Raw genomic sequence first — 24,251 nt, forward strand, 5'->3', positions numbered from 1 at the left:
CATAGATTTTAAGATGATCTGGTTCTTGAACAATTGAGAGGAAGAATGAGTTGAAGGGTTTAGGATGCTTTAGATAGTGTGAAGGTGACCCAGTGGCCAGTGATGATGAGCAGGGATTCTTAATGAAGAAGTGTTGCTGAGTGACACAAGGAGGTCCCAGAGGTGGTCCTATTAGTTTAACAATAATTGCTTTATGTCTAATCTGTTGTCCCTGGCTAAAATGTTTCTTGGTTTGAACTCCTGTTTTCTTTTTAAGCACTAGGTTAGAAACTCATGTTCATGTTTTAGGTTATAAGATACTTGAATAAATAAACTACTTGCTCTAGTTTGGCTTTCTTCATATTGGGACTGTAATTTATATTTGTATTGCTACAGATTTTCTGGCATATTTAGTGTGTATAAAATGTTTCTATTGTTTGCTTCTATTTAAGAAGTTCTAATTAAGAACTCAAGGTGCTCTACAGACATCGTTTATTGTTATTTGTGAAAATACTGCATTTAAAAATAATTGAGGTATGCATTGATAAACAGTTTCTTATAAACCAGACTTTTAGGGAATATTAATATATAGTAAATCATTTCCTTTAGAGGGTGGGAAAAAAAAAATCTCAAACTTTCAACCAGAAGATGTGCTCACTAACAGCTGTTTCCTATAATAGAAGCAATTTGCATGTAGAATAGAGAAAATGAATTCAACAACAGGGAGTATAGAGGAACAGCTATAACTTCCCTGGCATGTACAGCAGCCCACAGAATAAACTTCCTTCAGATGACACTGGCACGATTAATCCCCAATGACCTGGACACTGAAAGTGCTGTGTGGCAGAGAGACTTTGCAGTCTGGAAATGTCTTGGGTGTAATACGAGCTTTCTGTTTGGCGTGAGTTGGGGGGTGCTCAGTACTTTTGGTGGTATACCCCCTCCCAAGGGTCCAGGATATTTGAATATTCATGACAGGTTGGCAGGTGGTTAGTGGATGCAGGACTGAAGCTACTCTGAGTTGTCTGTCTGTCTGTCTTTCTTTCTAGATTTTATTTGTTTGACAGAAAGAGCTTGAGATTACAAGTAGGCAGAGAGGCAGGCAGAGAGACAGGGGGAAGCAGGCTCCCTGCTGAGCAGAGAGCCGGATGTGGGGCTGGATCTCAGGACCCTGAGACCATGACCTGAACCGAAGGCAGAGGCTTAACCCATTGAGCCACCCAGGTGCCCCCCACCCTCCTCTTAAATTAGAGACACTGTTAAGGTCAGGTGAGATTCCTTATTCCTGATTGACTTCTGATGTCTCTTTGGGGAAGGGTTCCTGAGATGGGTCAAAGGAGATGTCCAAGTGTTAAAATCCCATCGTCAGTATACCTCTTTATAACCGTAGTTCTACTGTCTGACCAGCTTTCATGTACATCATCACCATTGTCTAGAAGAAAAATAACTTATCCTTGAATTTCTACACATGTATAGTCTTCTTGCATCTTGACGGCCATGCTTACAGTTGGGTATATGGTACTCCCTTTCTCTCTCTCGAAGAGGGAGAGGGAGAGAGAGAATCTTAAGCAGACCCCATGCCCAGTGCAGAGTTGGATGTGGGGCTCTATCTCACAAGCCTGAGATCATGACCTGAGCTGATACCAAGAGTCAGTCACTTAACTGACTGAGCCACCCAGGGACCCTGATGGTGTTCTCTTTTTTAAAGGGAAAGAAAATGGAAGCTGTCTGGAGAATTCTTAGCCCAGGGGCCATGGACCTGAGTCTTATAAAAAAATCCAGGGCTTTACATGCTTCCTTCTTTACATTTTCATCTCAAAAGTTTATATGACATTTGGGTGTTTGATGGATTAGGTTTCCTGCCTCACTTCACTCACTTTTTGAGAACTTAAGTGGGCTAGGATCTGTGCTTATATGTACATTATCCTGTTGAATCCTTATACTGGAGGAAAATCCACTGTACGGAGAATTAGAGTAACTCAGTAACCACAGGTAGCCTGGTTAGTCTGAGGTAGAGTCCAGACTGGCACGCACATGTGCCTGAACCCTTGACACTTGATGCTCAGTATCTTCCTGAGGTAAACACTTCTGTCCTTGAATAATGGAAGGAAATACAGATGAAATGCCTGAATATATGGTAATGGGGAAATCTGTTGAGTGTCAAACCCCTGATTCAGACAGTGAATGCTTTAGGAGGGTCAAAGGAGAAGAGATTATAGTATTTTCTGGTCTGGAAAGGGCACCAAATTTGTGATGAAATTTGAATTTGAACTAGGAGAGGATACTAACAGTAGTATCAATGTGTGTTGGAAGGAATGACAGGAGGACGGGTCAAAGTTGGGAAATGCTGGACATATTTGGGGGGGTGCAGTTGGTGCACTTGAATGTCGCACAGGAGGATGGATGGGTGACAAAAGAGGAGGGCTGAAAGGTAGCCGAGAGCCCTGCTGCAGAGGACTTGAGCTGCCACGTCGAGGACGGTGTCACCTTGATGTTCAGCATCTACATTTTTACTTCTTTATGATGCTATCAAATGCAATCTTAACTAGAATAATTTCAGTTGGCTTGTGGTTTTGATTTAATCGATAGTCTTATGGTATGAAATCATATTTAGCTTCTTGAGGGTGTCTCTTATTTCCTAAGAACGGGCCTAAATAGTCTTGCCTAATTCTTTTTTGGAGGGGAGGGGGATTGGGGATAGTGACGTTATGGGCACCAGTAATACTGGAAGAGTCTGGATTTAGGATTTCCTAAGGAAGGAGGCTGTCATGGCACCTTTTGGCAGAGAAATCAGGGTATCTCCAAAAAGTGAAGGGTATAAGGACGGAGTAATTTACATCGAAGGCCTGACACAGATAGTACTTTTGGTAGGAAACTTTCAAGCTTTGGGTGGTAGGAGCTATCCTCAGTTTCCCTAAAGCTTTGGGGCAGGAGGACAACAACTGAAGTCAAGTTATTAATGATTTGCTTTGCCTAGGAAAATTATTGTAGATTCTGGGGAAGTAAAGGCTAGATCAGAGATGCACATGGGGATTTCGCAAAGGGTGTGAGAAGGGAGCATGATCTAGATAGTAGACTGGGTGTTTGGGGGTTTTTTTTTGTTTTGTTTTGTTTAGTTTTCAAAAGAAAGATGGTCTTTCTGTCTTTTATTCTCCTCTCACCTGTTTTCTCTTTTTAATGTTGCAGTGTGCAAAGACCCACCTTACAAAGTAGAAGAATCTGGGTATGCTGGTTTCATTTTGCCAATTGAGGTTTATTTTAAAAACAAGGTATGTAATCTTTACCCATTAATCTTTCAGTGGAAGATCCTCCATTAAACAGATGATGTTTAAAGTAATTTTGATTCATAAACACTTCTATCACTAGATTATTTGAAAATAAAAGCTAAATTTGTCTTCTAGGAATTTTGGCTATTATTACCCTTAATTATAAAGGAAGTGGCTAAAAAGGATAATTTCAATTCTGTGAAGCCAGGTTATATGAAATGCATTAAACTTTCTTTTTTAAGAGAAGAATGATTACCATTTGAAGAAAATTATTATATGTTTGTAAAACAGAAAAGAGAAATTAGGTTTTTTTCAGTGAAATGCTGCTTTTCTCATTTTTATATTTTTAGAATTTTAGACACTTGGAAAGAATAATCTCTCATTTATCTTTAGCTGCCACACATACGGCATACTAAACCATTATATCAGCTTGACATATAGATTCTACTGGATTTAAAAATATATATGTAGCAAAACACACAGACTATATAATATTACAAATTGCTCAACCTCTGTGGGGTTCACTTTTCTTATTTATAAAATGGGGATGGATAAAGAGTATTTACCTCATAAGGGGGCTAGGAAGATTAGATACAATATGTCTGTATAGAATATTGAAAATAATGCTTCATGTATAAGTAAGCACTTTCTTAGTAATACCACTGAAATGTTCTTGTTTTTTATCAAATCAGAATTTGTTGGGATACATTATGTCTGCTCATGTAATATGCCTTCTCATTAATGTATTGACTTTTTTTTTTTTCTCATTTCAATTTGGATTTCCCTAAACTGGCTTTTAGCATTTTTTATTTGAGAAATTGATACATAATTTGCATATCATCAAATTAATCTTTAAAAAGTGTGCAAGTGCTCGGGTTTTAGCATATTGTGCAAAAATCACCGCTATCTAATTTTATGACTTTCTTAGGATTTTCACCAACCCATAATGAAACCCTGTACCTATTAGCAGTATCTCATTCCTCCCATCTCCCGCCCCCGGCAATGATTAATCTACTTCCTTTCTTGATGTAATTTCCTGTTCTGGTGATTTCATGTAAATGTGTGGTCTTCTGTGCCTGGCTTTTTTCACTTAATATGTCTTTGAGGTTTACCACATTATAGGATGCACTGATATGCTTACTATTTTTTTTTTTAATAACAGAATAACATCCCATTGTATAAATATACCACATTTTGTTCATCAGTTCATAATTTGCTTAACATTTGACTTTCTCCCATCTTTGGTTGCTATGAATAATGCTGTTGTGACTATTCCTACATAAGTTTTTGTGTGGACATACATTTTCAAATCTCCTGGGTATACACCTAGGTAGAGTGGTTGGGTCATATGGTAACTCTGTTTTACTTTTTGAAGAACTGCCAACTATTTTCCAAAATGACTGTACTATTTTACATTTCCATCAGCAGTGGTGGGGAAGGATCCAGTTTCTCCACATCCTGGAAAACACTTGTCATTTTCCATTTTTCAAATTATAGTTATTGTGGTGCATGTGAAATGGTTTTGATATGTATTTGCCTGATGGCTTATGGTTTTGAACATCTTTTCATATGCTTGTTGTCCATTTGTTTATTTTCTTTGGAGAAATGACTCTTTAAATCTTTTGCCCATTTTTTAATGTATTGATTTTCAATTAAAGTTGTTGTATTTATGGGGTGGTTCAAGAGCTTTTCTTTCCACCATCCCTGTTTTCAATATTCTAGAACTCTATTTTTTTTTATTTTTATAGATCTTACTTATTTGACAGAGAGAAGGGGAGAGCACAAGCAGGAGGAGCTGCAGGCAGAGGGAGAGGGAGAAGCAGGTTCCTTGCTGAGCATGGGCCCGATGCGGGACTTGATCCCAGGACCCAGGGATCATGACTTGAGCCGAAGGCAGACTCTTAACTGACAGAGCCACCCAGGTGCCCCTCGGTATTCTAGAAGTTTAATTAATAAAGATCATGTGGTGCCTTTCTTCCCTCTTGTCACACATCTAGTGTTTTATTTCATCTAGGCATTAGGAAGAGTCTAGCCTTTCAAGCCAGAAAATGTGTTGTTCTAAAGTAATTAGGGACTAGACAGTAAGATCTCTTGTGGGAGGCTCGTAATGGTTGTACAGTTCTATTCCCGTCTCCTTAAGTCAATTGAACATTGCATTGGCTTCAGTTTGGAAATAATGCTGTAGTGAAGTATCTTCTCTCCTTTTTTTTTTTTTTTTTTTTTAACCTTTTCTGGTCATTTTTACAGGCTATCTTTTCAACAAAAAATTTTTTCTTCTGAATTACCCAATTTCCTTTTTTATAGAAATCACCAGAATCTCCTAACACCACACATACGTGCATGTACACACACACACACACACACACACACACACACACACACACACACGGGTTCAGTCTTCTTGGCACTTTGTAGTCATGCCTATGATTCATCTTATTGACTCAGTTTTTGAGGAATTGTAGTTTACTAAAAAATGAAGGAAGAAGGAGGCACATGAGATGGAAAGCAGTCATTTCTTTGGGGCCAGTATGAAGTAGACACTTGAGCTGAACACCGTTGAATAGATTTCTGTTTAGCATCCATATTAGCTTACTTCAGTTTTCTGGGTTTAGATTGTCTTTAAGATTTAATACTTAATAACAATTGCTGTTCTTATTGGTACACAGTGAGACATCTATATTTCAGTGTTTGTGATATGAAAAAGTGGGCTGAACATAATTGGTCCTATATAGAGATGTGGATCCCTCAATGGTGGGTTAGGAATACACAAAATGCTGTATAGCCGTTAATGTAGCAACATGGATAAGTCTCAGAAACAAGAATCATGACAACTTGAAAGTTACAGAAGTGTAAGTATATGGTTATGATGCCATTTTTATATGTTTTTATAAGCCACTGAAGCTGAGAATAAATAATGTTCTAGAAATACACATACGTAGCACAAGAGTGTGAATTGAAATGACAGCACGGGAACTAAGTAGCATTGGTTACTGGGGAGGAGCCGCAGAGCAGCTTATATTTATAAAATTGTATCCTTTAGGGGCTCCTGGGTGGCTCAGACAGTTAAGGGTCTGCCTTCAGCGCAGGTCATGATCCCTGGGTCCTGGGATGGAGCCCCACATCAGATTCTCAGCAGGGAGCCTGCTTCTTACTCTCCCTCTGGCTCTCCCCCTGCTTGTGCTTTCTCTCTCCCTTGCTCTCTTTTGCAAATAAAATCTTTTTTTTTTTTTTAAATTTAAGATTTTTATTTATTTATTTGACAGAGATCACAAGTTGGCATAGAGGCAGGCAGAGAGAGAGAGAGGAGGAAGCAGGCTCCTGGCTGAGTGGAGAGCCCAATGCAGGGCTCGATCCCAGGACCCTGGGATCATGACCTGAGCCGAACGCAGAGGCTTTAACCCACTGAGCCACCCAGGTGCCCCTCTCAAATAAAATCTTTAAAAAATAAAATAAAATTGTATCCTTCAAGGAAAAGGTAAACATAGTGAAAATGTTAACATCTGCTTAATCTCAGTGGAGGGTACATGGGTGTAGTATTTCAAGTTCTTTTCTGTATGTTACTAATTTTTTAATTAGAATTTATTGCTTTGTCATCTCTTTTCATTTATCTTGGAGTTATTTTATTGTTGTTGTTTTTTAAAAGATTTTATTTATTTATTTGAGAGATCACAAGTAGGCAGAGAGGCAGGCAGAGAGAGAGGAGAAAGCAGGCCCCCCCACGGAGCAGAGAGCCTGATGCGGGGCTCGATCCCAGGGATCTGGGATCATGACCTGAGCCGAAGGCAGAGGCTTTAACCCACTGAGCCACCCAGGCCCTGTTGTTGTTTTTTAACAAACCAAAGTTTTGCTGTATTCTCTGAGCCAGATACATTTCTCTTCTTACTGAAATGATGTATGGGTAAAAATTTAGGAGTCTGGGCTCTTCCTCCAGAATGTAAATTTTATTTCTTTTGAGTCTTTATCATTTTTGGAGTTGCTTCAGCTCTGTCTCAAAGAATGAACATCCGTTACAGTAATGGTTTATGAAAAGTATTCTTCAGAGTTTTCAGAGAAGATGAGAGAAAGCTGTAGAAAGACTTCCATGTGATCTTGAGGAGAGTCCTACAACTGTATATTAAGGACTGTATCATCCTGTCCTCAGGTCTATCTCCATCCTTCTGCTTTCCCTGCTTCTAAATAAGCCTGTTTACAGTTTTGCTCATTTATTTGAGAGGTCAGAGTCATTACCCCAAAAGGGGAGGTAAGAGTGTCTGTCAGTGCTGCTTTTCCATTCTTGTATGTTTATTCTTTCTTGTTTTGCATTTGTGTTCAACAGAACAAGCTTCTCTATGAGAATGATGAGTGTTGCAGAAATTAAACCAGTAGGCCCACTGAAACGTACTTGACTGTAGCATTTTAGGTTGAAAGGGTACCCTGCTTCTCTCTTTCATTCTGTCCTTAGAGAAGGTACCTGAGTAAATGTCAAGGACTGAAGCGGAATGAGAGGGACAATTTGATATTGCCAAAACAGATTTCCACCTCGAGGCGGAAATGTATTAGCTGCGTATATAGAATAGAAGCATACTTTCTTGTTTGCAATTTGAGAAGACTCTTTCCCAAGGAGCATAGATTGACATAATATTGAAGTCTGCCTTCCAAGAAGGAGATCATTTGGCTAGAACACAAGATTTGTGAGTACGCTTTTCTCTTCTCAAAAGAAAAATCTTTAAAAGAAAATTGCACTCAGGTTCTTAGAAAGAATCATTCTCTGTGGTCCTTACCCTTAGTTTTATGGAAACGTGTTTTTTCTTTTTTTAAATATATATTTAAGTGTTGTGAAGTGATATTGTTATTCATTCTTTTCCTGCTGGTAATGATTTATATATACATCAATACGTTTTTATTTTTAAAAAAGTATGCAGGAATATATATATTTTAAAGATTTTATTACTCATTTGGGAGAGAGAGAGAGAGCACAGAGGGAGACAGAGGGAGAAGCAGACTCCCCGCTGAGCACAGAGCCAGACACAGAGCTTGATCTTGGTATCCCCAAGATCAAACCTGAGCTGAAGGAAGACACTTAACTGACTGAGCCACCCAGTGCCCCTGCAGTAGTATATTTTTTTACTCCATTTAGTCATTATTAACTGTTTGGTACAGCCTTTCCTGATTAACCCCCATGCACTTGGACAGATAAAATCTATGTCAAGTAGAGATTGGCAGGGGCATAATATTAAAATATGATATATTTTATAGATCTGTGACTTACCTTTACTCCACTTGGCAGTATTTCCAAATTTGTATTTTTAAACATCTGATTGGTATTCAGTGATATGATATACTCACTTGAAGGTCATTTCATTTTTTTTCTACCATTACAAACAATGCTACCACAAACATTTTATCATCTGTATCTGTTTTTGCACACATATTTGACTATTTCTGTAGAAGAGATTCTTAGAATTACTGGGTTAGCATGTTGACTGCCAAATTGTCTTCCCAGAAGGCTCTACAAATTTACAGTCCCAATTATAAGGCAGAAAGCAGTCCTTCTTATGTTTTTAATTAAATTCTAAGGTTGTGTTGACTGTTTTACAGTTTAGAGGAGAGGCAGGTAAATAAAAAATGATCATAATTCAATGTGATAATTACATTAATAAAGGAATGCTCTAAGAGGAATGTCTAATCCAGATTGGATTGGAAGTATTAGGAAGACTTCAGCAGATTTTATGCTTTAGCTGTGTTTTGAATAATGAGTGCGTTAAGCAAGCAAGGCAGGAGAGGTGTGTTGGGAGGGAGTAGAGTGTAGGCGTGGGGAGCAGTACATGTGAAAGGCAAAATGAATGAAATAATGCGAAGTATTGGGAACCGCAAGTGCTACACAATTCCAGGAGCACAGGGTGTCGTGAGAAAACAAAGGAAATGCAGGGAAAGTATTGAAGGAAGATGGTTATTCCAAGGAAGTAGGATTTTATTCTTTGGAAAAGGATGAGTCATTAAAGGCATTTATATCAATGAAAGGATGTAATCTGATTTTTCTACTGGGAAGATCACTGCCTTGTCACTGTGGGAGGCAGAATGGGGTGGGTTCAGACATAGGGGAGGTGACCAGGTGAGGAATGATGAAGGTCTAAGCTAAGGCAAAGATATGGTGACCGGACAAAGGAGCTGAATTTGAGAGTTCCTAAGGGGGAATTCTGAGTAGAAATTGGGAGACTATTTGAGTGTGATGAGTGAAGTGGGAGGAAGAGCTGGGAATTTTATTTTGTATTTTTAACTTTGATAAGAAATTAGGACTTCTGCTTGCCAAGATGTAGCGAGTAGGAGAAAGGACAGATAAAGATAAGCTCAAGTTAAGATAACCTGTGACTTTTGGGGCACCTGGGTGGCTCAGTGGGTTGAAGCCTCTGCCTTCAACTCAGGTCATGATCCCAGGGTCCTGGGATCGAGCCCCGCGTCGGGCTCTCTGCTCCGCGGGGAGCCTGCTTCCTCCCCCCTCTCTCTCTGCCTGCCTCTCTGCCTACTTGTGATTTCTCTCTCTGTGTCAAATAAATTAAAAAATCTTTAAAAAGAAAAAAAAGATAATCCGTGACTTTGCTGTTGCTGTGGGTCAACTCAGTGGAGATGTGGGCAGATTGTGCAACATGAGTATCTGGCCGTCAGGTGGTTGCTGGGCTGGAGGTATGGATAAGGGAGTAACTGTCCTATAGGAAGAAGTGACACCCTGTGAATGTGTGTCAGCTTCTTGGGGAACTTGCCTGCAGTTAAAGGAGGTCTAAGGGTCAGTGACTAGAGATGGGAAGCCTGAAAAGAAGACTGGGAAGGAATGCCAGTTAAGTGTGAGGAAAACCAGGAGAGAGGGGTATCATGATGCAAGAGGGAAAGACCAGGTTTCAGGGCTGCTTGCTAGTGAGCGAATGAGTGGAGACTGATTTGGGGAGGTGTGGACTAGGAGGTGGAAACTGAATTTGTAGTCTGTAATGCTTACATTTTGACAGTTTTAGGTGCTAAGATTTTTGAGTCAAAAAAAGTAGGTTCAGGGGCACCTGAGTGGCTCAGTGGGTTAGGCCTCTGCCTTCGGCTCGGGTCATGATCTCGGGGTCCTGGGATCGAGCCCCGCGTCGGGCTCTCTGCTCGGCGGGGAGCCTGCTTCCCCCTCTCTCTCTGCCTGCCTCTCTGCCTACTTGTGATCTCTCTCTGTCAAATAAATAAATAAAATGTTAAAAAAAATAAAAAAAGTAGGTTCAAATCACTTTGTTTCATCACAATAGTAATATAACAAATCCTTTTTTTAAATAAAGAAAGATTTTTTTAGAGTGCATTGGGGAGGAAGGGGCCCAGGGAGAGAGAGAATGACAGGCAGGCTGCACAGCCAGCGCAGAGTGTGTCGTGGTGCTCTGTCTCAGGATCCTGACATTATGAGCTGAGCCAGAATGAAGAGACAGTTGCTTAACCCTCTGAGCCACCAGGTGCCCCACAAATTTTTCTTTTTTAAAGACAAACATTGCTTTATTTGAATACATTCTCTATTAAAAAATAGAACTACCTCATACATTGCTATTGAGATTTTAAAATGGTGCAGCCACTCTGGAAACGAGTAAGGCAGTTTGTAAAAAATGTTGAAACACAGAGTTACTTTATGACTCAGAGGTTCTGCCCTTAGGTGTTTACCCAAGAGAAATGAAAATACATGTCTGCATAAAAACTTAAACACAGATGTTCATACCAGCACTATTCGCAGTGGCTAAAAAGAAAAAAAATACACATGTCTATCCAAGAAGTGGATAGACAGTAACTGGGATACCTCATACAGTGGAATATTATTTAGCCGTAAAAAGGAACTAACTACTGACATATGACAACATGGATGAACCCTGGAAACATCATGCCAAGTGAAAGAAGACAAAGGATTACATATTGTGTATGTTCATATATTTGTATGAAATGCCAAGTCTGCAGAACAGGCACCTTTAGGGAAACTGAAGTAGATTAGTGGTAGGAGGTGATCCAGGATCTGGGGGAATGGGGAGTGACTCCCGATATATTTGAGTTTTATTTCTGGAATGATGAGAATGTAAATCTAAAATTAGGTGGTGGTGATGGTCTCATAATTCTGTGAATATAGTAAAAACCACTAAATTGTATCCTTTTAAGGATAGATTTTATGGTCCGTGAATTATTTCTCAATAAAGCTGTTAAAAGTAAACAAAATAGCAAAGTTAATGACAAATGAAAGAAAATGGTAACCCTTCACAGAGATGGTTAATATTTGTAACACAGAGGCGTTTTTATATAAAGTAATGCAACAAATTCCAGTGCTTTAATTTCCATACCTGTGAAACAGGGCTCACAGTTGACCTACAGGCGAGCTATGAGAATTAAATGAGATAACTGTTAACATTCGTATTAGTCACTGTCATTATTCTGAGTCTTCATTGCACCTGGGATGCTTAAGAATCTGTGAGAGGTTTAAGTGTTTAGCTAACTACGGCAGTAGCTCGAGAGTAGAACTTGAGTATTGTGAAATTCTGATGATTGCGTTCTTGTGGATCTGATGCTGTTTCCTCCTCCTGGTTCATTTCACAGATGTTTATTGGATTTCTGCTATGCACAGGTGCTAAGCTAATTGTCAAGGATGCAAGGATGATTCAACCATTGCTCCTGCTTTCAAGATTTTTTTTTTTTAAAACAAGTTTAATGAAGCCATTGAACATGATACTAGGGAAACATTCAAATATTACATAATACATTTGTAATTAAACTGGTTAGCAACTGAGGCACAGAAAATCAGGGTTAAAGCAAAATAAGCTTTCAAAAGAAAACAGTTTAAGTGTCAAAAAACTGAAAGCCTCTTTGAGAAAACTGATGACAGTGTAAAAGTTTTTGTGTTTTTTTTTAAAATTTTCTTATTTCTTTTATTATTTCTTTCCTTATTTTACTGTTATGTTAGTCACCATACAATACATCATTTTTTAATTTAATTTAATTTGTGTCTGTGTGTGTATTCCAGAATTCATTGTTTATGCACCACACCCAGTGCTCCATGCAATATGTGCCCTCCTTAATACTCACCACCAGGCTCACCCAACCCCCCATCCTCCTCTCCTCCCAAACCCTCAGTTTGTTTCTCAGAGTCCACAGTCTCTCATGGTTAAGTAGGATAAAGGGAAAGACAGGATGCTTACCCTAAGATGTGGCAAGGAGAAGAGAGATGCTCACAGGGCAGAGGCGAGGGTGGGAAATTGGGAGTGGAGTTCTAGGAATCCGTCCCCAAAGTGAAACCTGAGTGGAGAAGGAGGAGTACAAGTTGTCCAAGTGACAGAAAGGTGGAGGAATGGAGGTGGGCAATGAGGGTGGTAACGCGAAGCAGGGGTGAAACTCAGAGCTAGCCTAGAACATAAGGGATGCTGGGAATACCCAACAGCATGTGTTTGCTGCACCAGGAGATGGGTAGATGTTGTGTAGCGGGATGATGAGCCGAGAGCAAGATTCTGAAAGCCTTTCTTAGGAGGCCTTCAAGTGAGCTTTGATTTTTATCCTAATGGCAGTTGGCAACTTTTAAAGTGCGTGTTTTTTTTTTTTTTTTTTTTTTTTTTAAAGATTCTGTTTATTTATTTGACAGAGACCGTGAGAGAGGGAGCACAAGCAGGGGGGAGTGGGAGTGGGAGAAGCAGGCTTGCTGCAGAGCGGGGAGCCCGAAGTGGGGCTCGATCCCAGGACCTGAGCTGAAGGCAGACGCTTATCTACTGAGCCACCCAGGTGCCCCAGCTTTTTAAGTTTTAATCAAGCTGTGGAATGGCTAGACTTTTGTTCCATGGGATCATTTTGAGGCCTGGATGAAGGAGGAATTGAAGATCAGTCTGTCCTGAAGTAGGAAGACCTGCTAGAGAAAGGAGCTTATTATAGTTTGGGCAGTGAGAAGAGTTACGGGTTAGAGGGTTTGTTAGAGAAATATTTAGGAGAGAAAATGGCAGTTGTTGCTAATGGGTGGAGGGGGTGGAGTGGGAAAGGGAGGAAGTGGCTTCAGGGGTATCTTAGGTTTCTAGTTGGGTGGCTGTGTTGGTGGTGTTGTACCACTTGAGATATTACAGAAAAAATGATGAGTTGGTTCTCTCAGAAAACAAGACACTGATTCATTAGGTATTTGCTTTTTGCTTTGTAGATAATCTCATGATAATTTTCTTTTTCCAGGTCTTTGACACAATAGCTGTTGGATACCTGGGTCTTTTCTGTTTCTTCTGAAGAATAAACTTTGCTTTCAAAATTTGTATGTGCTTAACTCTTCTCTTTTCTTTCTCATTTTTTTTTTTCTTAATCTCTAGGAAGAACCTAAGAAAGTCCGCTTTGATTATGACTTATTCCTGCATCTTGAAGGCCATCCACCAGTGAATCACCTCCGCTGTGAAAAGCTAACTTTCAACAACCCCACAGAGGAGTTTAGAAGAAAGTTGCTGAAGGCAGGAGGGGTAAGTGGGCACTGCCTTGTGAAAAACCTTCATATCAAAAACTAGTTGCTACTGTGTTAAGAGGTATCCTAGTGTTTTGAGAGAGGTGAGAGAGAGGAAGGACCTTAATGACTTAGCTATGGACTCCTGGTTTGGGAGGAAGAGGTAAGCCAACACGAATATTTTAAGTAGGTCTGAATCTGAAATTCCACTGTTTCTAAGAATAACTTGATAGTCTGTGCAACTCAAATCTATTTTAACAAAAAGCCGAAAACAATAAACTTTCCTCAGTTAAGGACAGTGTCTGAACTTTGTCATACCAGTTTATAGAAACTTTTAGGTAAAGTTGAAAGTCCTGTTTAAAATTATATAAAAAGAGGGATGCCTGGGTGGCTCAGTGGTGTTAAGCGGCTGCCTTCAGCTCAGGTCATGGTCCCAGCGTCCTGGGACCGAGTCCCACATCGGGCTCCTTGCTCGGCAGGGAACCTGCTTCTCCCTCTGCCTCTGCCTGCCATTCTGTCTGCCTGTGCTCACTCTCTCTCTCTCTCTCTGACCCCCCCCCCAAATAAATAAATAAAATAAAATAATATAAAAAGAGGTGGTTGTCCAGATTTTCTTGTGAAAAATTAATAGAAAAGGTATAGTCATTCATATGACAGGCTTGGGTATTTAAATGCACATTTTTGTTTATTTGAATTGTGTGTAGGTAAAAGATGGATCTTTTTTTTTTTTAAGATTTTATTTATTTGAGAGAGAAAGAGAAGGAGAGAGAGAGCATGAGCAGGGGAGGTTCAGAGGCATAGGGAGGTGGAGAAGCAGACCCCCTGCTGAGCAGGGAGCCTAACACGGGGCCCAGGACCCTGGGATCATGACCTGAGCTGAAGGCAGACACTTAGCTGACTGAGCCACCCAGGTGCCCCGGATTTCTTTCTATCTATCATCTATCTATCTATCTATCTATCTATCTATAGAAGATCATGGTAGCCAAGTTTTGCTTGTGTGATTTGGCTTGGTTGGGGGAACAAGGGGTTTTGTACAGATAATAAAGCGTGGAGTACTTGCTCACTGACTCGTGAAAGTCTACAGTGGGCACCGTTGGGACCATCATCCTCATTCCACTTCATGTGAACTTCCTGCGTCATCTTCTGTGGGCAGTTCTGACCCTGTAAAGTGTTAACATGTGTTATTTCAGAATTTCCTTCACTTCGTTTTCCTGGAAGGTTTTTGATAGCTTTGCCTCAATGCACGTATCATATGTGTGGACCATAACTTTGCAAAATGCCTCATTTCTCCTATAAGCTCTATCTGAGGGCTATGCAGGGAAGAGTTTGGCTTTATACAGCACGGGAATTTTTTCCCTTTATTGAAACCCCTTTCAGTAGGGTTAGAGACAACCACTTTGAGAAGATGTGGATCCTCTCATAAGAAAATCACCCATAGGGACGCCTGGGTGGCCCAGTTGGTTAAGCAGCTGCCTTCGGCTCAGGTCATGATCCCAGCGTCCTGGGATCGAGTCCCACATCGGGCTCCTTGCTCCGCGGGGAGCCTGCTTCTCCCTCTGACTCTGCCTTCCACTCTGTCTGTCTGTGCTCGCTCCCGCTCTCTCTCTGACAAATAAATAAATAAAATCTTTAAAAAAAAAAAAAAAGAAAAAAAGAAAATCACCCATATGTTCACTTCTGTGAACTTTTTGGTTTATGTAGAACTTGTGGAGTCCATTTTTTGGAATCTTTTTTTTTTGCCAAGCACCCATCCTTTCAGTTGAAATACTAATGCATTTGCAACATTGTAAGTCCCTTTACCACATTTCATTCAGCACTCTGAATAAAATGGTATTTGTCATAAATACCATCTCGTGGTATTTTTGTCTTTATTTGTCTTAATGTACTGTCTCAGTACATTATGGGTTAAATAGGTTATTGGGCCAGCATAAACCACCACGTACAGTACTTTATGGGGAAATGTATCTTCATGAAGAAACGGCCTTTTGTGATACAATTCATTTTCCTTTTTTTTTTTTTTTTTAATTAGGGGAGAGGGAACAAGCGTGAGTGGGGGAGGGGCAGCGAAAGGGAGGGAGAGAGAGAATCGTTAAGCAGACTCCCTGCTGAGCAGGGAGCCAGATATGGGGCCTGATCTTAGGGCCCTGAGATCATGGCCTGAGCTGAAATCAAGAGTCAGACACTTAACTGCCTGAGGCACCCAGGCACCCTTGTAATACGACTCATTTTTAAACTTAGAGATTTATTATATATTTATTAAGGAATGGTGTTTTTATTCTTTTTATAGTTATCAAAACCACAGTGTTGATGCTGTTTACCTCTGGCTATGCCCTTAAGAATGAACTGGTCCGTTCCTGTTTATCTACCCAACAAAAATGAAAACACTAGTTTGGAAAGATATATGTGCTCTTATGTTTATTGCAGCATTATTTACAATAGCCAAGAAGCACCCTATGTGTCCATTGATAGACTAATGGGTAAAGAAGATGTGCTATATATACGTAATGGGATATTACTTTGCAGTAAAGGAAGAATGAAATCCTGCCAAGAGGATTTCATTGGTTGGACCTCGTAGATGGATATTCTGCTAAGTATAGTAAGTCAGACAGAGAAAGACAAATACCATGGTTTTACTCATATTTGGAATCTCAAAAACAAGTCAAAGACAAATACCATGACTTTACTTGTATATGGAATGCAAAAAACTGGCAAACAACCAACCAAACAAAATAAAACCAACAGAAACAGACTTGCAAATACAGAGAACAAATTTTGGTGGTCACCAGAGGGGAGGAGGGTAGGGGACTGGTGAAAAATATGAAGGGGATTAAGAGGTACAGCCTTCTAGTTATAAAGTCAATAAGTCATGGGAATGAAAATAGAGCATAGGGAATTTAGTCAGTAAGACTGTGATAAATGTATATGGCGACAGATACACTTATCATGGCGAGCATTTCATAATGTAGATAGCTGGCGAATTACTACGTTGTACACCTGAAACTAAGATGATATTGTCGGTCAACTATACTTCAATCAAAAAAAAAAAGAGCTGGTCCATTTAAAATCCTGATTGTTATTATTTCCGTTTTATGATGGTGGCATTTTATGCTTCTCCTTATTCCTCTTGGCTGTGTCTTCAGGTGGGTGATCAGAGCCTGTGGATTCTGGAGCTTGAATATGTCAGGCTTCTGGTAAGAGTCGTAGGAAAGAGTAAATATGACACAAGAACTTTTTAAAACACTTTTTAGTCCCAGAGTACTCAGGGCTTGCTGGCCCGCTGGAGAAGGGTTACAGGTCACTGATAATACAGATGAGTGCGTTGTCGATAAGGTCTCCGGTAGAGTTCTCTCTCCCTCTTCTCAGCTTTATCTCAGAACTGTCCTCCCTGACTCTCCTTCATTGTATTTTTTGGAGGGCAGTTTGAAGCCTGCGGATTTTTTTCTGTTAGACTTGGATTGTGTCTTGACACCTCTAAAATAGGTTGAAATGTGACCTGTTCAGGCAAATCAGTTACTTAACAAAAATTCTTTAAGAGACTGATGCCAGTGGATTTTGGGGTAAAATTAAAATTTGAAAATGTGTTTGAAATAATAGAAATCCTCTAGATTCTGTCCAGGTAGTACGGGAAAATTAGTCTTTTATGGAAATCTGGGCATCTGTAGACTAATGAACATTTTTTTGGCTGCCTAGATTTTTGTCTACCTTGTATTGTTTTTGCCTGATATGTAAATATTTATCATTGTCTTGATATTAATGCAGACTGCTATAGTGTTACTAACTTATGAACCATTTTGATTTTATTAGAAATATTCTTTCTTTCTTTCTTCTTTTTTTTTTTTTAAGATTTTATTTATTTATTTGAGAGAGAGAGTGAGAAAGCTTGAGTGGGGAGAAGGTCAGAGGGAGAAGTAGACTCCCCATGGAGCTGGGAGCCTGATGCAGGACTCAATCCTGGGACTCTGGGATCATATCCTGAGCTGAAGAGCCACCAGGCGCTGTTGAAATCTTTCTTTTAAGCTCTATTAACATCATTGACATGCATATACCATTGTATAAGTTTAAGATGTATTGATTTGACACACTTGTATATTGCAGAAAGATCACTCCCATAGTATTAGCTATCACCTCCGTCATGTTACATAATTACCATTTCTTTTTTGGTGAAAACATTTAAGATCTACTCTCTTAATAATTTTATTTTATTTTATTTTTTTTTTTTTTTCTCTTAATAATTTTAAAATACACTGTATGATAATATTAATTATAATTGCCATATATACTTGCTTTCCATTGCATTCCACTTGCTCCTCTTATAAGTGACCGTTCGTCCTGTTTGACCAGCATCTCCTCCCTTCCCCCACTCTCCAGCACCTGGTAGCTGCCGTTCTAGTCTCTGTTTCTAGGAGTTCAGCTTTTTAAGATTCCACATATAAGTGATATCATAGAGTATCTTTCTCAGTCTGACTTTCACTTAGTGTAATGCTTTCAAGTTTCACCCATGTTGTCACCAATGGCACGATGTCCTTTCTCAGGGCTGAATAATACTCCATTATTCTGTTGATTCACTTAGGTTGTTTCCACATCTTAGCTATTGTGAATAGTGCTGCTGTGGACATAGAAGCACAGATGTCTTTTCAGTATGCTGGTTTTATTTCCCTTGTTTAAACACACACACACACGCACACACGCACTTGGGATTGCTGGATCCTATGGTAGTTCTGTTTTTAATTTTTTGAGGAACCTCTATATATTGTTTTCCATAGTGGCTGTACCAGTGTACAGTCCACCAACATTGCATTGAGGATTTTATTTTTTTCCACATCCTCTCCATTACTTACCATTTCTTATCGTTTTGATAGTAGCCTATCTAACAAGTGTGAGGTGATCTTTCTCAGGGGCAAAATCGTGATTTTATTTTGCATTTCCCTGATGATTAGTGACCTTAAGTACCTTTTTATGTACCTGTTGGCCATCGTGTATCTTCTTAGGCATATTTTTAAAAATCAGGATGTAGTTTCTGCCATTGAGGTATATGAATTCTTTATATATTTTGGATATTAACCCATTAGATGATTTGCAAATACTTTCCTCTGTAGGTTTCCTTTTTCATTTTGTGGCTGATTTCCCTTGCTTTGCAGAAGCTTTTTGTTTGATATAATTGTACTTGTTTATTTTTTATTTTGTTGCCTTTGTTTTGATGTTTATTAGAACTCTTGTTATGACTATGTCTCTTCAGATAAATTCCCCACCCCTGGATTTTAGGGCCAGAGAGGGGTGCTAAGTTTCTTACACTTAAACATTACATGTGTGATATAGATGTTTATATTCTGTCTTTTTTTTTTTTAAAAGATTTTATTTATTTATTTGACAGAGAGAGATTACAAGTAGGCAGAGAGAGAGAGAGGAGGAAGCAGGCTCCCTGCTGAGCAGAGAGCCCGATGTGGGACTCGATCCCAGGACCCTGAGATCATGACCTGAGCCAAAGGCAGTGGCTTAACCCACTGAGCCACCCAGGTGCCCTTATATTCTGTCTTTACAGGAAAATCTCAATCCCATATCATACGTATCTACTGTGTGAAATCATTATAGCATGAGGCATGAAAGAGTAAACCTACTGTTTGGGCTCTGGGTCCTTCTCCTGACTTTTTCTTTTAAACCAAAAGTACATAACACTATTAAAAGTTGAACTTGGTGGGGCACCTGGGTGGCTCAATGGGTTAAAGCCTCTGCTTTCAGCTCAGGTCATGTTTCCAGGGTCCTGGGATCAAGCCCTGCATCAGGCTCTCTGCTGAGCTGGGAGTCTGCTTCCTCCTCTCTCTCTTCTGCCTCTCTGCCTGCTTGTGATCTCTGTCAAATATATAAATAAAATCTTAAAAAAAAAAGTTGAACTTGGCTTTTCAAGAGATCAGAAAGGTTGTTTTTAGAGGTAGTAGCATCTTAGAAAAACGCTTTTAACTATTAGAAGAAAATAATTCCAAAGAGCTTTCTGCCAGAAGATCTTGAAAGATTTTAGATTTTTTTTTTCTACTTTAGAATCTATAAACCAATATGTCATAAACTACATGACAACTTTTTTCTTGAGGCAGGTGTTCCCAAAACATTCCTTTTTTCCTCTGGATTTCTTCCTCTTTTTTTTTTTTTTTTTTTTTTTAAGTGTTGAAGCTCATTCTAAATAGTCTCAAACAAATGTACTCTTCTGTTGAATAACAGAAGTTTTATATATATATATATATAGTATATATTTCGGATATTTTGCTTTAAAAGAAAAAATAGTAGCTTTTGAGGGAAGGACACTTTTGTAATGAAGCATTGTTCTCTGAGAATATTGGACTACAGAATGATTTCATTTTCAAGACCCTAAAGGTAGGTTCCTCTAAATGAGAGACCTCATTGGAACTGCTATAGGGAACTTGTAGATTTGGTTTAGGATCTAGCCCCTGTCAGGCCTTAAGTAAAAGACAGAAGGCAGGGGTCTGGACATACAAAAGGACAACCTGGGAGCTCCTGAGAGGAGATTGCTTTTATTTTGAGATCTTATTCTATTTTTTGTTTGGTAGGAAGGGTAGAGACCATGAGCAATAAACTTTTGAGGGTAAGACATGATGTAGTCTATTTGTCCTTGGATTTCAAACAAAAGGACCAAATATACCCCATTGGGAAGCACCTCTGAATTCCACTGAGAATTTCTACTTTTTTTTTTTTAATTTGACGGACAGAGGTCACAAGTAGGCAGAGAGAGGGGGAAGCAGGCTTCCTGCTGAGCAGAGAGCCCGATGCGGGGCTTGATCCCAGGACCCTTGGGATCATGACCTGAGCCTAAGGCAGAGGCTTTAACCCACTGAGTCACTCAGGTGCCCCTCTACTTCTTTTTATATAAAATGTTGAATCCTTTTTGAGTGATTTTCAAAATGCTGTTTAGGATTTTGGGGTTTTTTTTTTTTTTTAAAGGATTTTTGATCACAATAGATGAATTTGTCTTTACTGATCACTTTCTTAGTAGCTAGAATTCAATCCTACTGAAAAAATGCTGAGGGGCTTGACATCCGTTATGTTTGACTGAAAGATGAATTTTTCTTTTGGGTGTTGGCAGTTAAGATGCAGATATCGTGTACCCTATAGCTGAAAGTCGTCATTCTCCTAACAGCTCTCTGGGGATTCCTGTGAGGAGGGAGTGTGATACCGTTGGAAAAAGTTTTAAAATCAGGTAGACTTAAGTAAAAAGCTCATCTTTGCCATCTTTTAGCTGAAAAAAATGATGACATCTCTTTGAATCTCAGTTTGTCAGCCGTGAAATGGGTGAGACTGTGTTTTCCTCAGTGGGAATGTCCAAACATTAAATACCAGTTTGGTTAGCAGATACCCGACCCTTGGTTCTTTTTCCTTTGTTGGTTTAGAAAATCAACAGATCTTTAACCACATTTACGTCAAGCATTAAAGGACCATGAGAAAGATTTGCTCTGTGGCATAAGCCGCTCTAGATTTAGTCATAGGAAGCCGTCTTTACTACTGGTGAGTGTGACTCGCATACTGGTGGACCTGTGTTGGATTTAAAGGATAGTAGCCCATGGTATCTCCCTTCAAGGAGTTTAACTCTGGCAGCTTATATTTTGCTTATATAAAGATTTTATTTATTTATTTGACAGACAGAGATCACAAGCAGGCAGAGAGGCAGGCAGAGAGAGAGGAGGAAGCAGGCTCCCTGCTGAGCAGAGAGCCCGATGAGGGGCTCCATCCCAGGACCCTGAGATCATGACCTGAGCCGAAGGCAGCGACTTAACCCACTGAGCCACCCAGGCACCCTATTTTGCTTATATAAAGTGAAATGAAGATCTGTTCAGATCTGTTCTTTAAGATGTAAGTTTTCATTAGAGAAATTACTAGTTTTCATCATTGTTCTTAATTCTGAATTTCTAGCAGATCTAATAAGGCTTCTTAAAGCCCTTAGAAGATTTCCTAAGTAGTATGTTCAGCACGGTGGTTGTATCCTTATGCTTCTGGGGAGAAAGCACAAAAGGGACAAGTATCTTTGGAGAATCGAGTTTATGTTACAGCTGCTCCCCTGTTTTTGGCCTGGAAATCAAATGGTCTGCTGTGGTTCTGTTGTTCTTTATGGAATGGTGGTAGGATACTGGTAGATTTTTTTTTTTTTTTTTTTTTTGTCTTGCTTGCTTGCTTTCCTCAATTAAACAGGCCAAAGTCTAAACATGTTGTTCAGTCTATTTCTGAATCACTGGCAAGCAGTTAATTTTGAGGACTGAAAATTAAAACTAACCACAGCAGTTGTTAAAACTAGGGTTTCTATAGGCAGAAATCCAATTCTGTTCAGACACCACCTGTTTCAATAGGACATTTCAGACGCCCATTTGGCAGGCGTTGCTGGAGAAGACATGGGGAACATGCTTTCAGTCTGTGTTAAGTCTGCAGCATAATGTAGTCCTGCTTCTCGGAGTGACAGTTACATTTATATATGATACGTTTTTGCAAGGAATAAATTGGAATCTTTCTGAAACACTGCTTGCTGTGAAGTGGCATTCAAGTCCACGGCAGATCCCCACCAAGGGGTTTTGGTTATTAAAGGATCAGAGGGAGCTCTTGATAAGGAACGTTCCCCAATGCAGCTGTGCCAGCCATCTGAACATAGCATTTTATTGCAGGGTTCTGGAATGAATCTTGTCTGGGGCCCTTTAGTATTTCCTTTTGTAGGGCGATTTAGAACATTTTGAATTTCTAAACAGTATAGATTACGTTCTCCCCTCCCCTCACCAAACGTTACGTTGTTTTTTGAAATAGGTAAATACCCACATCATACAAAGTGATGTACAGTCAGTTTTCCTTCAGGCCACCAACAAAGCTGGCGTGAATAACCTTTTACATAGCTCTTTGTGCACAAAGATGAGTATATCTGCAGGAGAAATTCCTAGGAGTAAAATCATGGCTCGGAGGCAAAGTGGAATTTAAATTTTGATGGACATTTACAAATTGCCTGTCAGAGAGGTTATACTACTCTGCTTGCTTCAAGAATGTGTGAGAGCACCTAGTTCTCCTCACAGTGATTTATTAAACTCCCCTCCAGCCCCCCCATTGGATGAGTGAAAAATGAGATCTAATTTTTAACTCAGATTTCTCTTATGAATGATGATGAGCATCTTTTCATATGTTTAAAAGCTATTTTCATTTCCTCTCGAAGACCACATTTTAATGTATTTTAAATTGGAAATATTCTAAGTGTTTCGGTTTCAACTTAAATTTATGGGTATTCTTCCCACATACTTGCATTTGGAAAGGTTACAGCAAGATAGGGAAGCCTCGTTCACCGAGGTCCGTGTTTTCAGGCTTCCTTCAACATGTAACAAATTATGTTCTTAGGAACTGATTCGTCAAGACTTAGGCTTCTAAAAATATAAGTGGCTTTTGTGGCAAACTCATCCCAGGAGTGCCCAGAGGATGGATTGCTGGCTGCTTATTTTTAAAATGACTCAAAGAAAATAATGCACGGAAGATTATGTTAGTCACTGTTCCTGGACAGCTTCATTTGATTTTTTGGATATTTGGTTTGGGACAAGTGTGCCTTTTTGTTATTTTCTGATATATATCATTCTGTAATTACCTTCCTCAAAAGATAAAAGGATGCTGCTGTTTTTCACCAGCACCAATAAAAGCTGATTTATTTAAATAAATGTAGGATCAAGTAGGCTGCCTCATTTATGTGGTTGTTTCTCAGAATTGAGGTTAATTTTCTGTCATATATGCTATTTGCTCTTTTCTATATCCCTTTCCCCATGCCCCCCTGCCATCCCAAGCTCAGAAGATTAAATCGTGAAAGTAGAACATACGTATAAATGATAAATAGAATGTCAGAGTTGTGAGGCTTCATTCCAAATGTAACGTTGGTCTCGTAAATTTTTAGGGAAAGCATGGTCATAGTAGAAAGTTATGTCACTCAACATATTTGGTGGTTTTTATGGTTTAATTTCACCTAAAGTCACAGAAGTTGATGGCGGGACATTGCGGACTTTTAAAAATATGCACCAAAAAATAGCTGTGGTCTAACACCATCTGCCTTCATTTGTTCCTTCTTTCCTAATTACCTACTACTTCCCTTTTCAGTAAGGAAGGGAAAAAGCGAGGCACACTTTTCACAAGGTCCATAGCCCAGATATACTTATTGAATAAACCGAACAAAGGCTCAATGGGGCGGGTGGGGGGGTACAGGTAGATGTTTCTTAGTGTGTATTAGGAAGAACTCTGGCGAGTGTCTAAACTCCCAGCATTGGAGGGCATGCCGTGGTTCTTCTGGCAGATCTCCCAGGGGCGGCAGTTTAGCCGACTAGATGTAGAGCCTTAATTTAGTCTTGAAAGAAATGCTGTGATATTTGGAAGGAAAGCAACACGGAAGCCTACCTCTAATTCTCACCCCCAGTGCACAAAAAGTCAAGAAAATAAGAAGTGACTAGAAAAGGAAAAAAACAAACAAACAAACAAACAAACAAAACGAAAACGTGTCAATCTTGGAGATTTTCAAATTAAAAAATGAACAATTCTTTCTCTTTTTATTTTTTAAGATTTTATTTATTTGACAG

At 39.4% G+C, this 24,251-nt stretch overlaps 1 protein-coding gene across 2 annotated transcripts in view; it reads left to right on the forward strand.

Annotated features, from left to right (window-relative positions):
• Positions 1–24,251, forward strand: part of MLLT3 (MLLT3 super elongation complex subunit) — a 278,476-nt gene that overhangs the window by 151,349 nt on the left and 102,876 nt on the right. For both annotated transcript variants that reach the window (XM_032308670.1, XM_032308671.1), the window contains exons 3-4: positions 3,166–3,248; positions 13,547–13,690. In XM_032308670.1, coding sequence (XP_032164561.1) covers positions 3,166–3,248; positions 13,547–13,690 — 227 coding nt within the window. The remainder of the gene's footprint in view (positions 1–3,165; positions 3,249–13,546; positions 13,691–24,251) is intronic.

This window comes from Mustela erminea, chromosome 12 (assembly GCF_009829155.1).
Source record: "Mustela erminea isolate mMusErm1 chromosome 12, mMusErm1.Pri, whole genome shotgun sequence".
NCBI classification, from domain to species: domain Eukaryota; kingdom Metazoa; phylum Chordata; class Mammalia; order Carnivora; family Mustelidae; genus Mustela; species Mustela erminea.